Raw genomic sequence first — 16,340 nt, forward strand, 5'->3', positions numbered from 1 at the left:
TGCACATTTGCAAATAAGAAACATAACATAAACCTAACTCGCCATCTACCTAGTACTTACTATTTTGAATCTTAAACCCTGTATCAGGGAGATTGAGAAGACCTGGTTGCCAATTTATCTGCGTACCCTCTGAGCCCCAGAGTGAACACACAACCCAAAATTCTACAGCACACACAGGAAACTTTCCTCCCTCAAGATTTGAAAGATATCCTGTCTCCTATTGGTCCTTTGTCAGGTACAAGCCAGGCTTACTGAACTTGTACCCTGTCATATAGTCAAAAGATATCAAGTACTATCTATTGTGCTATTAACTTTTCTTATTTGTTTATGACACCTTCCCACCACCACACACACTGACTTCTTGGTCCTTCCTGTCTTATGATTTTAAACCTCGATATAAGCTTGCTCACTTTACCCAAAATGGCTACTTCACCCTGATTTTGTTCACTAAAAAACTTGGTTCCTTCTTGATTTCTCTGTATCCAAAGGCTTCTTCAGTTAGAAAATCTGTCCGTAAAGAAGAGAAATGCAGCAGTTTTATCAAATAAAAGAGAGTTTGATGTAATAAATTAGCAGTTATGCAGTGCAGACAGTGATAGACAAGAAAGTAAAAGCATTATGGGGAAAAAACAGTAAGATGTGTTAGTGACTAATTTTTATAATTCCATCTGACATATCTCAGAGTACTAAATGGGGACTCATTCATCTGCAAAACATTTCAAACAGTGAACTAACTTACCTTAGGGCAACCATGCGTGATTCTCTCATCCCTTGAGTTCTTTATCAGGAATGGTGTCTATTCTAAGAGACCATGCGTGTAACTCCACCGAAAACTTACGGACTGCCAGTTCTACACTGGAAAGGGAAAATCCCATGCACCGCTACAGGCTGGGACGCGACTGGCTAAAGCAGCAGTTCTGCAGAAAAGGACTGGGAATTACAGTGCGATGAGAAGCTGGCATATGAGTCCAGCCAGTGTGCCCTTGTTGCAAGAAGCCAACGCTATATTGCTTGTATTAGTAGGAGTATTTGCCAGCAGAGATGAAGGATGTCATTATTCCCCTCTAATTCCGGCACTTGGATGAGGCCATATCTGGAGTACTGTGCCAGTTTTCGCGTTCCCCTACTGCAGAAGGGATTGGACAATTGGAGAGAGTCCAGCGGAGGGCAATCGGAAAATAATTAAGGGCTGGGGCACATGACTTATGAGGAGAGGCTGAGGGGACTGGGCTTATTTAGTCTGCAGAAGAGAAGAGTGAGGGGGGATTTGATAGCAGCCTTCAGCTACCTGACGAGGGGGTTCCAAAGAGGATGGAGCTAGACTGTTCTCAAGTGGTGGCAGATGACAGAACAAGGAGCAATGGTCTCAAGTTGCAGTGGGAGAGGTCTAGATTGGCTATTAGGAAACACTATTTCACTAGAAGGGTGGTGAAGCACTGGAATGGGTTACCTAGGGATTCTCCCTCCTTAAAAATCTCCAAGGCCTGGCTTGACAAAGCCTTGGCTGGAGTGATTTAGTTGGTGTTCGTCCTGCTTTGAGCAAGGGATTGGATTAGATGACCTCCTGAGGTTTCTTCAAACCCTAATATTCTGTGATGTGAGAATCGCTGGGTGAAGTTCTTTGGCCTGGCCTCTGTAGGAGATCACAGTAAATGATTTTAGTGGTTCCATCTGGCCTTAAGTTTTATGAATCCTCTCTCTCAGATTGCCACTTAGTCTCATTCTGTATGGTCTACTCACCTTCTACATCCCACTTCTCTGCAATCCTCAGGCTGCTGTCTTCCTACACTCTTCTTACCCACTTTCTTTTGCACCCTCATTCTGCTTTCTCCATCACTTTTGACTCCTGTTCCCCTCTCTCCTACTGTAAAGTGCATCCCAGTAACCCACGGCACTGGCTCATCTGTTTCCTCTGCTCCTGTGTTGCCTGCACCTTAGGAAGGCCAAGGACTACACTGATTTCCTCCATTGCTGGATTATTTTCTTCTCCTTCAACTCTGGCAGTTCTGTGTCCAAGCAACAATCCTGCCTCACTGAATTCTTATCCATAACCATTTAATCTCATCTTTTACCAGAGAAGCTCAAGTGCTTTTCTCTGAATCATACTCGTCTGGTGCTGACACTGCCACCTTTAGCCATATACAGGCTTCAGGGGAAAAAATCTGCTTCACAAGTCACATCCTGAAGACCTCATTAAAGGCCTGTGCATGCTGACAGGAGATCCTCAACAGCTTGCAGGAGCAGGTTTTGTGGTTCTGTATGCTAGCCCATAGTGATTAGGTCCTATGATGGTGTCACTTGAATAGATATGTGGACAGAGTTGACATCGGGCTTTGTTGCAAGGATAGGTTCCTGGGTTAGTGTTTTTGTTGTATGGTGTGTGGCTGCTGGTGAGTGTTTGCTTCAGGTTGGGGGACTGTCTGTAAGCGAGGACAAGTCTGTCTCCCAAGACCTGTGAGAGTGAGGGATCATCTTTCAGGATAGGTTGTAAATCTTTGATGTGCTGGAGAGGTTTTAGTTGGGGGCTGAAGGTGATGGCTAATGGCGTTGTTACTTTCGTTGTTGGGCCTGTCCTGTAGTAGGTGACTTCCGGGTACTCTTCTGGCTCTGTCAGTCTGTTTTTTCACTTCAGCAGGTGGGTGTTATAGTTTTAAGAATGCTTGATAGAGATCTTGTAGGTGTTTGTCTCTCTCAGAGGGATTGGAACAAACGCTGTTGTATCTTAGAGCTTGGCTGTAGACAATGGATCGTGTGGTGTGTCCTGGATGGAAGCTGGAGGTATTTAGGTAAGTATAGTGGTCAGTACGTTTCTGGTATAGGGTGGTGTTTATGTGACCATCGCTTATTAGCACAGTAGAGTCTAGGAAATGGACTGCTTGTGTGGACTGGTCTAGGTTGAGGTTGATGGTGAGGTGGAAATTGTTGAAATCATGGTGGAATTCCTCAAGGGCTTCTTTTCCATGGGTACAGATGATGATATCAGTGTAGCGCAAGTACAGTAGGGGCGTTAGGGGATGATACAACCACAGGTTGTAAGAAGATATTTATTTGGGAGTGAGACCTGTCCTCGCTTACAGACAGCCCCCCAACCTGAAGCAAACACCAGCAACCACACACCATACAACAACACTAACCCAGGAACCTATCCTTGCAACAAAGCCCGATGCCAACTCTGTCCACATATCTATTCAAATGATACCATCTTAGGACCTAATCACACCAGCCACGCCATCAGGGGCTCGTTCACCTGCACATCTACCAATGTGATATGCCATCATGTGCCAGCAGCGCCCGTCTGCCATGTACAGTGGTCAAACCGGACAGTCTCTACACAAAAGAATAAACGGACACAAATCTGACATCAGGAATCAGAACATTCAAAAACCAGTAGGAGAACACTTCAATCTCTCTAATCGCTCAGTAACAGACGTTAAGGTGAACAGAAAAGCTTCAAAAACAGACTCCAACAAGAAGCTGCTGAACTTGAATTAATATGCAAACTAGGTACCATTAACTTAGGTTTGAACAGAGACTGGGAATGGCTCGGACATTACGCTAATTGAATCTATTTCCCCATGTTAAAGTATCCTCACACCTTCGTGTCAACTGTCCGAAATGGGCCATCTTGATTATCACTTCAAAAGTTTTTCTTCCCTGCTGCTGATAGCTTCTCTTAATTAATTAGCCTCTTATAGTTGGTATGGGTATTTCCACCTTTTCATGTTCTCTCTGTGTATAAATATCTTCTTACTGTGTGTTCCATTCTATGCATCTGATGAAGTGGGCTGTAGTCCTCGAAAGCTTATGCTCAAATAAATTTGCTAGTCTCTAAGGTGCCACAAGTACTCCTGTTCTTTTTATTAGAAACAGAGTCAGCAGGTTTACAATAGAGACATGAAACCAATTATAAACTGATCCTTGAAATTGTGCTTTACAGAGCATTTCACCTGAACATATATAAGTACTATGGGTTCTCGGAATTTAATATGTCCATATTTGATGAATCCTTTAAAGCCTTTAGAAAAAGTATTTATAACCCATATTAAAAAATAACAAAAGAAAGATGGAAGGTTGGCGTTGCCAAGTAGGACAGAGTTAAGGTTGATTGGGTACCTTAACTGTGCATTTCTCTATTTTCATGTTTTTCATGTAAATTTAACCTTGGCTCTGAAATTCCTGGCTTTTTAATAGAACAACGAAGTTCTTGTAAGGATTTTTATCCCTAAATTACCGATCTATCCCTTCAATCTTAACTCTGGCGTAATGGAATATTTTGTGGTGTGATTATAAAGACAGGTGTGAGATGGCTGCTCCACACAACCCATAATGTGTCAGGCAGCCAGTCCAAGGTGAAGAGTTGGGGGCAGGACGGGACTCTCCTCCCCTCCTCTCATCTGCATATCAAATGACACAGGTGCTGACTTTTATTTTTCCCAGTGGGTGCTCCACCCCAAGGCCCCACTCTCACTTGGCCTGTTCTCCCAAGTCACTGCCCTCGCTCCACCTCTTTCTGCCCCGCCTCTTCCCCTAAGTCCCCCTGCCTACTTGCTGCTCCCTCTTCTCTGCCCCTGAAGGGCCCCCCCCCCTGCCCACCCACTGGTCCCTCGTTTCTTCCCCAGTCCCCCAAGTGCTTACCAAATAGTTGATCAGGCCACCAGCACCAGGGTGAAACCACTGTGGATGGGGCAGCGCCCTGTTTTTTTCCCTGGGTGCTTGAGCCCTGGAACACCCACAGAGTCTGCACCTATGCCAGGTGATGTTAGTGAGTCTGCCATTCATCTTACCACCCATTAAGCTTCTGTTGTGTCAAATCTCATCTGACTTCTTCCAAAATACAGTTTCCCTGAAACATCCTTCTACACAAAATACTGTCTCCTCTATGCACCCTGAATTCCTCAAGGGAATTCCTTCATCTTTATCTTTTCCCTTTTTACATGCGCTGAAAAGGCAGAGTACTCTGAAAGGACAACTTTTAAGAGCCATCACTGGATTTTTGGTCTGAGCTCTGGAAAATAAACCATTATCTCCCTTGCTTTTAATTTGTAGCTTTCAGAAAAAGATAAACCATATGTGGATATCCAAGGGTTGACAGCCTCTACTATGGAAATCCTGCTGGACTTTGTGTATACAGAAACGGTTCATGTGACAGTAGAAAATGTCCAGGAATTGCTCCCAGCAGCATGTCTGCTTCAGCTGAAAGGTAATTGCAAACCAATTAACCATGCAGTTGATGCTGTTTAGAGCTCTGGAATGTCTGACTTGTAAGTAAAGGAAAGACTGCAGAAGGCAGAATAGGCTGCTGGGCTGTTTCCAGACCCAAGTCTTTTTGTCTTGAAATTGCATAATAGCTATTTGTCAAATGTGCTGCTGCGTGTTCTCTGTTCTCACTGATGATAAAGTTTGAACCTCGTGGAGATATGGTGATAAAACAAATAAGTGTCCTGGGGCATCTCCCACTCTCAGGTCTTATAGATCCCCGAGCTGTGTAAGCCTTCCTTTTGAGTCAAGTTATTTTTAATATGTATAAATAGTCAATGGTCTAAACATACAGTCTGTTGCTTTATTTTTTTCCTGGCCCCTGAAGAAATGTTTGCCTATCTGCCCCTTTGTGTGTGCATACCTCTAAGCAACGCTTTGGGGTTTACTTTTCAATATAGACTAGAGCTTGCTTTTCTAAATTACTTTCCAAAGCAGTGATTGGATAGCAGAAGTGCATGAGCTCACTCACTCATCTCATTTCCATAGGTGTGAAGCAGGCTTGTTGTGAGTTCTTGGAAAGCCAGCTGGATCCATCAAACTGTTTGGGCATCCGAGATTTTGCTGAGACACACAACTGCGTTGATCTAATGCAGGCAGCAGAGGTCTTCAGCCAGAAACACTTCCCAGAGGTGGTTCAGCATGAAGAGTTCATCCTCTTAAATCGGGAAGAGGTGGAAAAGCTCATTAAATGTGATGAAATTCAGGTAAAGGTAGCAGGAGCTGTTGTGCAAATCCGTGAGAGCAAAATATTGCTTGAAAGAAAAGCAAATCGCAGTATGTCTAGCGCAATTGGTTAGCTCATAATACTCTTGGAGTGGCTATCTCAGGCAGGCTCTGAATGCTCTACTGATATCTGCTTCTTACTGAATCAGCTGCATAATCTGAAACTGACGGGTAGAGTGTAACCTCCCCTCTACAGCAAGATAGCTGTCATTGGAACATGGAGAATGAAACATTGGTTACTGTATTGGTTACTAGCTGTTATGAAAAGACCAGTACTACAAATCGGAACTAGATTAGTTACAATCAAGGAGAAAGGCTAAGACACAACAGCCATGGGGGATATTTCTCTTTGGTGTAGAACAGAAATCGGAAACACTGGCCTGGGCTTGACAGTTGGTGATCAATTGGGTTAAAAGTTGTAGTGAAAACAAAAATAGTTACAGTGGGATATATTTATTAGGCATCAGGCTATGCTTAGGCCAATGTTGATTGTTGATAGGATAGTGCTTGTGGATTCTGCTTTCATCTCCAGTGTGTTCTGTACAGGCAGGAAATCTCTCATTCTTCTAGTTTCGCTGGCATTCATGGAAGTGAAACCATGTGCCGGGATGAAGTTGTACCCCAACATAGCAGACACTTATGGAGCTGGTTTACATTAACTTTAGAAGTTCTGGAACAGAACAAATTTAGAGCAAATTAAAAAACACCCTGGCATTTGTATTGCTATTCTGTAGGCATCACTAATAAAATAGTGATTTTAAATTAATTGAAAGCTTCTTAATCCAGCTGCATTTTGTAAGGTGTGCTTAGCCAGCCCAATGTTGGGTAATGTCCTCTTGGATGTGAAGTCTGAGCTCTTCCCCCTTGTCTCCCTTTGCTCATAGGCTTTAAGGCCAGAAGGGACCATTGTGATCATCTAGTCTGACTTTCTGCACATCACAGGCCACGGATTCTTACCCATCCACATCTGCAATAGGGCCTTAACCTCTGGCTGAGTTACTGAAGTCCTCAAATCTTGATTTAAAAACCTCAAGTTACAGAGAATCCATCACTTACTCAAATCATCAAGTGACCTGTGCCCCACACTACAGAGGAAGGTGCAAAACCCCCAGGGTTACTGCCAATTGGACCTGGGGCGGGGGGAGAAGGGGCAGGAATTCCTTCTCAATCCCAAATATGGTGATCAGGTAGATCTGAGCATGTGGATGAGACCCACCAACCAACCTCCTGGGAAAGAATTCTTTGTAATAACTCTGAGCCTTCCTCATCTAGTGTCCATCTCTGGCCACTAAAGATATTCGTTAATAACAGTTGCAGATGGTCCATATGCCATTGTAGGCTACCTCATTGTACCATCCTCTACATAAATTTATCAAGCTCAGTCTTGAAAGAGGTTAGGTTTTTGCCCTCACTACTCTTCTTGTGAAGTTCTGGAACAGCCTTCCTCTTTTTGGTTTCAAGCTTAAACTTGTTGATGGGCAGTGTATATCCCTTTTGGTTTTGTGCCATCATTGGGCCTTAAGCACCAGGGAGAGAGAAGAGTTGAGTTATCCCTCTGATAGCAATTATCTCCCCTCTGCCTTTGTTTTGTTAGGCTAAACCAGCCAACCTCCTTAAGTCTCCTCTTATAAAGTTGGTTTTACTTTACTCTGATCATCCTAGTAGCCCTTCTCTGCACCTGTTCCAGTTTGAATTCATCTTTCTTATACATAGGAGACCTTACCTGATGCATCATAGGATTGTGTTAGCATTTTTCATGGCTGCATCACATTGGTGGTTCATAGTCATCCTGTGATAAACCAGTCCATCCAGGTCTTTCTCCTGCTCTGTTGCTTGCAACTGATAAGTCCCCAGCTTGTAGCAAAAACTCCTGTTGTTAAATCCTAAATGTGTGATTGTGCACTCTCCACTATTAAATTTCATCCCATTTCTATTACTTCAGCTTCCAGGTTGTCCAAATCTTGTATGATATTCCGGTCCTCCTCCATTTTGGCAATACCTCCAACTTTGTGTCATCTGCAAAATTTATTAGTACACTCCCACTTTTTGCATCAGGTCATTAATGAAAATGTTAAATAAGGTTGGTCTCAAGGCTGATCCTTGAGGTGTTCCACTTGTACTTTCTCTGCAGCCCAATAGTTCACTTTTCAGTATGACCTGTTTTAGTTTCCCCTTTAACCAGTTTTTAACCAACTTTTGATTCTTGTATTAATCCTCATCTTTTCCAATTTAACTAAGAATTACCCACATGGAACTGTATCAAATACTTTACTGAAATCCAGTTAGTTTAGATCGACTGCTTTTCCTTTGTCTAGATTAAAAGTCCTGTCTCAAAGAAAGAGATCAGGTTGGGTCTGGCACAATCTACTTTTCTGTAAGACCATGTTGTATTTTATACAAATTACAATTTATCTCTGTCTGTCTTTAATTATGCTGTCTTTCAGAATTTGTCCTAACATTCTGCCTACAACTGAGGTCAAACTACTGGGCTTGTAGTTTCCCAGATCACTTCCCCTACTTTCTTAAATATAGGTACAGTAGTTGCAATTCTCTAGTCATAATGTATGAATCCTGAGTTTATGGATTCGTTAAAAATCTTTGCTAATGGGTTTTCAATTTCATGTGCCAGTTCCTTTAATATTCTTGGATGGAGATTATCCTGGCCTCCCGATTTGGTCCCATTAAGCAGTCTGAGTTTGGCTTCCACCTCATATGTGGTAATTTCTACTTCCATTTCCTTATGCCCGTTAGCCACCTGGCCACTCCCCGCAAGATCCCCATTAGATTTATTGAAAACTGAGGCAAAGTATTCATTTAGGTGTTGAGCCATACCTAGAGTATCTTTAATCTTTTTGCTGGATTCCCCCTTCTTTTGTTGTTTTCTTTTTATTTATATGGCTAAAGAACCTTTTATAATTGGTTTTAATTTCCTTTCCAAGATCCAGCTCTGCTTGGCTTTTGGCAGTTCCCACTTTATCCCTACGCTTCCAGACCTCCAGGAGGTAGCTTTCCTTGCTAATCCATCCCTTCTTCCATGCCTTGTAGGCTTTCTGCTTTCTCTTAGTAACCTGTTTGAGATGTTTGGTCTGCAACCCTTCCCTATGAGTTTTTTTTCCCCCCTTGCTTGGGTTGCAAGTTGCAGGTAGTCTCTGTATCTTTGACTTAATATAATTCTAAGCCTCCTTCATGTTTGCTGTTGTATGCATCAGCTCTGGTCAGAGGGGCGAGTGTATTTTGGCTCCAAAAGCAGTGGAGACTTTCATGTTAAGAGCATTTTCTGCAAATAAATTAATAGCATTTTCTACCCAGTATTTTTGGTTGATCTAGAGAGCTCTTTCTGGTTCTTATGCACAGCATCTTTTTCTCCATTTCCTGAAGGAGCTATCAGACCTTCCAAAAACAATTTGTGTTGGTGCCCAGTGTCCTATCTCAGAAAGAAATTTAAAGACCTAAATGTATATCAGTCATTCTTTGTATGCTGCTCAGCAGTATTAGGAGTGCATGCACCATTCCCATGAATGTGGGATTTTTCCACCTAGGTGAGCAGTAAACTGCAGGAGTGTATAGGAGATCTGTGATCTTCAGGAATTTAGAACTAGATTTACAGTCCTGCAAACTTAGCCTTTATTTTTTTTGAGGGTTTATTGGTTGCCTGAAACCTGGCAAATAATTGGTCTCAAGTTTTGTGGGAAAATTGATTCTTTTTCATATTTTAAAATAAGTAAAACATTCCCCTGTGTAAGAAACTCTGGTGTGTGTTACTTTTAATAGAAAAGTTTACTTATGTAGCTTAATACATTGATACCAACAGTTACAAGATTGAAAGGGACAATATTTGCATGAAATGACTCTGCATTAACTGGACCAATGTGTAGATACCTCTGCCTCTTCTTACTGTGTTACAGAACTGGCCCACCTGCTCCAGTAAAGATTTTGAACTCTACATTGGGTTTTGTGGCCTTAAATTATAATTAAAGCAAAGAAAAGTTAAATATGAAAAAATGAATTAAAATAACATTGAAGGGCCAGCTTAAATTCACCACTGCGGGAAATTCATAATTAATGTTTAAAGAGCCCAGCTGAGATTGGGACCTCATTGTGCTGGACACTGCATGGGCAAAGATTAAGAGACAATCCCTGCCCTAAAGATCGTAGAGTCTCTAACTAAACCAAACATAGTGTGGAGGGAGTGGCAGAACTCATCAGCAGAATGACAGGTGGCAAACGGCATGGTAATGCCACAATATCTTTTTAACTCTTTTGAGGGAAGATTTTAAGCCAAATAGAAAAGGAGGGAGAAGAGCACTGAAGACAGAGAGGCAAATGGTGTAAGAGAGGGGAGAAAAGGGAGAGGAATGGGAAGGGAGGAGGCTAGAGTGAGGCAGAGGTGAACTGACCATGGGGGGGAAGCAAACAGCCAATCAGCAGAGGGAAGAGACCGCCCAGTAGAGCTGTGAAACAGTCTGATAACATCAGGAGTCCTAGGCATACACACAGAAATTTGGGGCACCACTGGGTCTTAGTGTCCACGCCCCGGCCTCTTCCTATTCCTGTTTTGAGCCTTCCTGCAGGCTCCCACTGCATTAACAGGCATTTGCCAACCCCTAAGTATATACCGTCACTTTGAGAATTTACTGACAAAAACAGTTGTGCATCACTGTAGTAAGATCAAGTGTTTACTCAGAACATGTTAGTCTACAGGACCTTAGTTGAAAATTTATTTTAAAAATATTTCATTAGTGAGTTGGTGTAACAATGTTGCCTCTGGCAGGACACAACTGAGAGTATCAATTCAGGACAAATTGCTTAGAGCAGGGCAGTCACAGCCCCAAGCTGGTGATTCTCCACCTCTGTTTGGCTGGTTTGGTTTGCTTTAGAGAGGGCTTTGGTCTCACCCCACTGGTTAACCTTAAATCATACAAGCAATTCCCTTAGACACTCCAGATTCCCAGTATCACCACCAGTGCCACTCATTATGGGGATGAATGATTATGAAAACCAATACGCCAGTAAAAGAGAAAAGGTTCTCCCGATCCCAAAGGGCCAAGCTCCAGACCCAGGTCAATATACCAGTCAGATCTTACCCACAAATCACACTGTTGCCAATCCTTTAGAATCTAAAATCAAAAGTTTTATTCATAAAAAGAAAGAAATATAGATGAGAGCTAGAATTGGTTAAGTGAAATCAATTACATACAATAATGACAAAGTCCTTGGTTCAGGCTTGTAGCACTGATGGAATAAATCAAGTCTCTGGAGTACATCCACAGTTGGGATGGGTCATTCAGTCCTTTGTTCAGAGCTTCATTTTCTAGAAAGTTTCCTTCAGAAGTAAGAAGCAGAACTGAAGACAAGATGGAGGAGATGCAGCAGCCTTTTATAGTCTCTTGCCATGTGGTGTTTGCTTTCTTTGTTCCAAAACAAGTTATCCAGCACATGGCATGGAAAAAATTCAAAATTCTGTCCATAGGCATGTCCCTGCATGCCTTACTGAGTCACAAGGTGGATCTGCCTTCTCTCAGTGGGTCAGTTGTATAGCTGATGGTCCTTAATGGGCCGTCAAGCAAGCTAGGCAGTGCTGATGCCAAATTGTCTGGGGTGTCACCTAGAAGCACAGAACAAGTTTGAAATACAAACAGTATAGAGCCAATACTTATAACTTTAAATACAAAAATGATACATGCATACAGATAGCATATTCATAACCAGAAAACCATAACCTTGTCTTAGACACCTTATTTGACCCCCTTTAAACAAGATTTGGTGCCACTACAGGACTTTGGTTGCAACAATGATCTATACAGTCCCAGTTCATGTCAATAATGTCATAGTTGGTGAAGATTATAAAATCACATTTCTAAAAAATCCTTGCATAGATTTTTTAGATGCACAATCATCTTTAGCCTTAAATGCTTGGATCTTCAAACATACATTTTTGTTTTAAATAAATCCTTCAAAAGAACCATCCTTCTCTAAAATACATATTTGTGTTAAAAAAAATTTGTTTCCAAAGTCTTCCTGTCCTTTGTCTATCCCTTTCTGCCTTCACCTTTCCCCCCACTCCTGTTGAAGAGAGGGTTTAAAGGGACAACACCCCTTTCTTTCCAGATAGCTGGATAAAGAGTTTCCCTCTCTTTACTTCTGCTGATCTGATGAACTAGTTTTAAGAGAACCCTCCAGCAAAATCAGTACCTAGTAAGATATAAAATCCTTTGTTATGCCTAAAATCTTTGGAAACGTATTTTTTAAAGTTGGTAAAACTTCATAAATGTCTTATTATGGAGATCACACAAAGTAAATTAGTATTCCCTTTTTCTAAAAGCAATGAACATTGTTAAGAACAGATTAATCAGTCACAGAGGTTTAATTTAAAATAATGTCTTTTGTTTCAGTGAGTTAAATATGTAGTAATCTGGAATGATTACTTTATAAAGGCTTAAGAGTACATTTAAAATATAAAATCAGCTTAGAAATACTGATGAAGAAAATGTAAAACAGAAGAACTGTGTCATGTATTCCATAATGTTTAATGTTGTATTCAGCAAGATAGCTGACTCACCCTTACTACAAAGTTTTTGTAAATAAATCTGACAAACTTCAGGGTATATCAAAAAACCTGTGACTGACATTTTTAATTTAAAAATTTAGTGCTTTTAATTAGGTACCTTCTGCATAGCCAGTCTTCACCTTCTGGCATGCAGTGGAAAACATGCCCCATTTTCTTTAGAAAGAAATTGCAGAAGAGTGTTTCTAATAAATAGTGAAGGTGAGTAAGTGACAGAGATGATGAAACAACTTGAAAAACTAAACTGCACTATATCACCAGATCAGGATGGTGCTGAAAGAGGCTTAATTAAAAGAAGCCATCCTCCAGTTGACTTGCTGGATTAACTGAATTGTGATTGTCTAGCCTGACCATGTGTATAACACAGGCCATAAAACTTCCCCTCCAAAAATTCATGATGAGTATCTTTTAGAAAAACATCCAAACTTAATTTAAAAAATTGCCAGTGATGGAGAATCCCCCAGGACCATTGGTAAATTGTTCTGATGGTTAATTATGCTGACTGTTGAAAAATGTTTGCCTTATTTCCTGTCTGAAGTTGTCTAACTTTAATTTCTAGTCATTGGACTATCTTTCTCTGCTAGACTGAAGAGCCCATTATTAAATATTTGTTCCCCATGTGAGTATTTACAGGCTGTGATCAAGTTGCTCCTTAACCTTCTTTTTGTTAAGCTAAATAGATTGAGTTCCTGGAGTCTGTTACTGTAAGGCATATTTCCTAATCCGTTAATCATTCTCGTGGTTCTTATCTGAACCCCCTTCAGTTTATCAGAATCCTTCTTTCTGTGAGCACCAGAACTGGACACAGTATTCCAGCAGCAGTCACATCAGCGCCAAGTATAGAGATAAAATAACCATTCTGCTCCTACTCGAGATTTCCCTGTTTATGCATCCACGGGTTGTATGACCCCAGGGGTCTCAAACTCCATTTACCTTAGGGCTAGTGCCAGTCCTCAAATCCTCCCAGAGGACCAATAATGTCACTGAAGATTGTGTTCATGCCACCTCCCAGCCTGTTTCCCACCCTTTTCCCTCACTCCCTTGGCCTCATGCTGCTCTGGCTGACTCTGCCTGGCGATTAGTGACACTGCCTCCATTGACCTTGCCCAGCAACTAGCGATGGTATCTCTGTCCCTCTCCCCCAGCCAATGGGAGTTGTGGGGGGGTAGCTCCTACAGTTGACAGCTGGCAGCGTGGCTGAATTGTTCTCTCCTCCGCGGCTCCATCAGCAACAGTAAGGATAGAGAACTGCTTGCAGGGAGTCAAGCTGCCTGAGTTGAATGACATCAGGAGCATCAGGATGGAGCAGTGTTGTGAATCTCTCCTGCCCGCTCCCCTCCTGCCCCCTCGGGCCACGAGGGCCGGATGAAAGAACTTTTTAAAAAGTTTGTGGGCCACAGTGGGGAGGTTCTCTGGCTACAGATGGCCCGCAGGCCAGGACTTTGAGACCCTGTATTAGCCGCTTTAGCCTTAGAATTACACTAGGAGCATATGTTCTTCAAGTGGTTGCTCATGTGCATTCCAATAAGTGTGTGCGTGTGCTGCATGCATGATCATGGGAAGGTTTTTCCCCTAGCATTACCTGTTGGGTCAGCTGTGGTGACCCCTGCAGTGGCGCCTTTATGGCAGTGTCTATAGGTCCCTGCTGACCCGCTGCCTGCTAGGTTCCTTCTTACCGCCAGTGACGGTCATTGGAGCAGCTCAGTCTCTTGCATTCGCAAGTGCCTATCTAGTGGTTCCCTTTTCTTAGTTGTTACTTCATTATATAGTAGTTTGTAGTTGGACTTACTCTGGGGGGTTTCTGCCTGCTTTAGCTTCCCCAGCCACCGTGGCATGCCTTGGTCTCGGGTTTAAGGCATGTGAGAGGTGTGCGAAACCTATGCCCACAGGCGATCCGCATGCTGCCTGTCTCAAGTGCCTTGGAGAAGGCCATCAGACAGATAAGTGCTCAATTTTCAGGAGTTTCAAACCCAGGACTAAGAGCAAGACTATCATTTGAAGCTCCTCCTGATGAAGTCGGCCTTCCATCCACAGCTGGCACCAGAAGTGGCACCAGAATCAATGGTAATATCAGAACCCAAGGCCTATGGCCCCACACAGAACTATCGCTACATATCAACGTGAGGGAACTGAGGGTGCTTCGTCTGGCATGCCAAGTGTTTTAGGCCCACCTGCAGGGTGCACGTGTCACTGCTGACGGATGACACTGCAGCGATGTTCTATATAAACAACAGGGTGGTGCTCACTCCTCTCCCCTGTGCCAGGAAGCCCCTGAGCTGTGGGATTGTTGTATTGCTCACTCAATAGAGGCATCCCATCTTCCAGGAGCACAAAATGAATTAGCCGATTGCCTCAACCATTCATTTCATGGTCACGAATGGTCCCTCAGGCTCTCCCCACATAGACCTGTTCGCGACGCAGAGCAACAGGAAGTGAGAGTGGTTCTGTTCTTTCCTGAACCACAGCCCAGGCTCCATTGTAGACACCTTTCACTTTTCAAGGATAAGTCACCTGCTGTATGCTTTCCCGCCCTTCTCTCTCATACACAATGTCCTCCTCAAGACTCGCCGGGATGGGGCTTCCTTGATCTTCATAGTGCCAGTGTGGCCCCACCAGCAGTGGTTCACCATGTTGATGAACCTCTCAGTGGACAGACCAGCGGCGCTTCCTGTATGCCTGATCACACAGGACCATGGCCATCTGCAACCCAAACCTGGAGTCCCTCCACCTCATGGCGTGGAAACTCTATGGCTGAACTCTCTTGAGCGTCAGTGTTCGGACCCAGTGAGGGAGGTCCTGCTGGGAAGTAGGAAACCCTCCACTCATGCCACGTACCTGGCAAAGTGGAAGCCTTTTTCCATCTGGTCTTGACAAAGGGGAACTGAACCACAGCTAGCGTCAATTCCTCTTGTTTTGGACTACCTCTTATACCTTAAGCAGCAGGAGTTAGCAATATCTTTTCTCAGGATATACCTTGCTTCCATTTTGACTTTTCACTAGGGGGGCAGCAGGTGGATCAGTGTTCGGTAATCCCCGTGGTGGGCAAGTTTATCAAGGACTTAAACAGACTTTATTCCCAGGTATTACAGCCTGTTTCCCAGTGGGACGGTAACCTAATCCTGTTTGCACTCATGGGGCCCCCTTTCAAGCTCATGGCAACCTGCCCTCTGTCCTACCTCTCTTAGAGGATGGCCTTTCTGGTGGTCATAACCTTGGCCAGAAGGATATCCGAGCTCAGAGCGCTGACTTCTGAGCCCCCCAGACAGTCTTTTATAAAGACAAGGTGCAGCTATGCCCCCACCCTGCGTTTCTGCCAAAGGTAGTCTCTCATTTTCATGTGAACCAAGACATATTTTTACCTGTGGTCTTCCCTAAGCCTCATGCCAGTAACAGAGAGCACATGTTCCAGTCCCTGCATGTTAGGCATGCCCTGGCATTCTACATTGAGCAACAAAGCCATTTCGTAAGTCACTTCTGCTCTTTATTGCAATTGCAGAAAGGATGAGGGGGCTACCGATCTTGTCCGAGTGCATTTCATCATGGATCACGTCCTGTGTCAGGACTTGCTATGACCTGGCAAAACTTTCAGCCCTTCCACGAGAGCACAGGTGTTGTGAGCAGCGTTCCTGACGCAGGTCTCTATCCAGGATATATGCAAGGCAGCAACATAATCTTCCATCCAGACCTTCACGTCACACTATACCATTACTCAGCAGGTGAGGGATGATGCAGCCTTTGGCAGGGCAGGCCTGCACTCAGCAACCAGGTGAACTCCAACCCCTCCCCCAGGGAA

At 43.3% G+C, this 16,340-nt stretch overlaps 1 protein-coding gene across 3 annotated transcripts in view; it reads left to right on the forward strand.

The window, feature by feature from the left end:
- Window positions 1-16,340, forward strand: part of KLHL12 (kelch like family member 12) — a 78,302-nt gene that overhangs the window by 6,148 nt on the left and 55,814 nt on the right. For 2 of the 3 annotated variants that reach the window (XM_032764974.2, XM_032764975.2), the window contains exons 2-3: window positions 5,047-5,200; window positions 5,746-5,963. The exons of the other annotated variant lie outside the window; for it this stretch is intronic. In XM_032764974.2, coding sequence (XP_032620865.1) covers window positions 5,047-5,200; window positions 5,746-5,963 — 372 coding nt within the window. The remainder of the gene's footprint in view (window positions 1-5,046; window positions 5,201-5,745; window positions 5,964-16,340) is intronic. 3 annotated transcript variants of the gene reach the window in all.

Source organism: Chelonoidis abingdonii, chromosome 4 (genome assembly GCF_003597395.2).
Source record: "Chelonoidis abingdonii isolate Lonesome George chromosome 4, CheloAbing_2.0, whole genome shotgun sequence".
Taxonomy (NCBI): domain Eukaryota; kingdom Metazoa; phylum Chordata; order Testudines; family Testudinidae; genus Chelonoidis; species Chelonoidis abingdonii.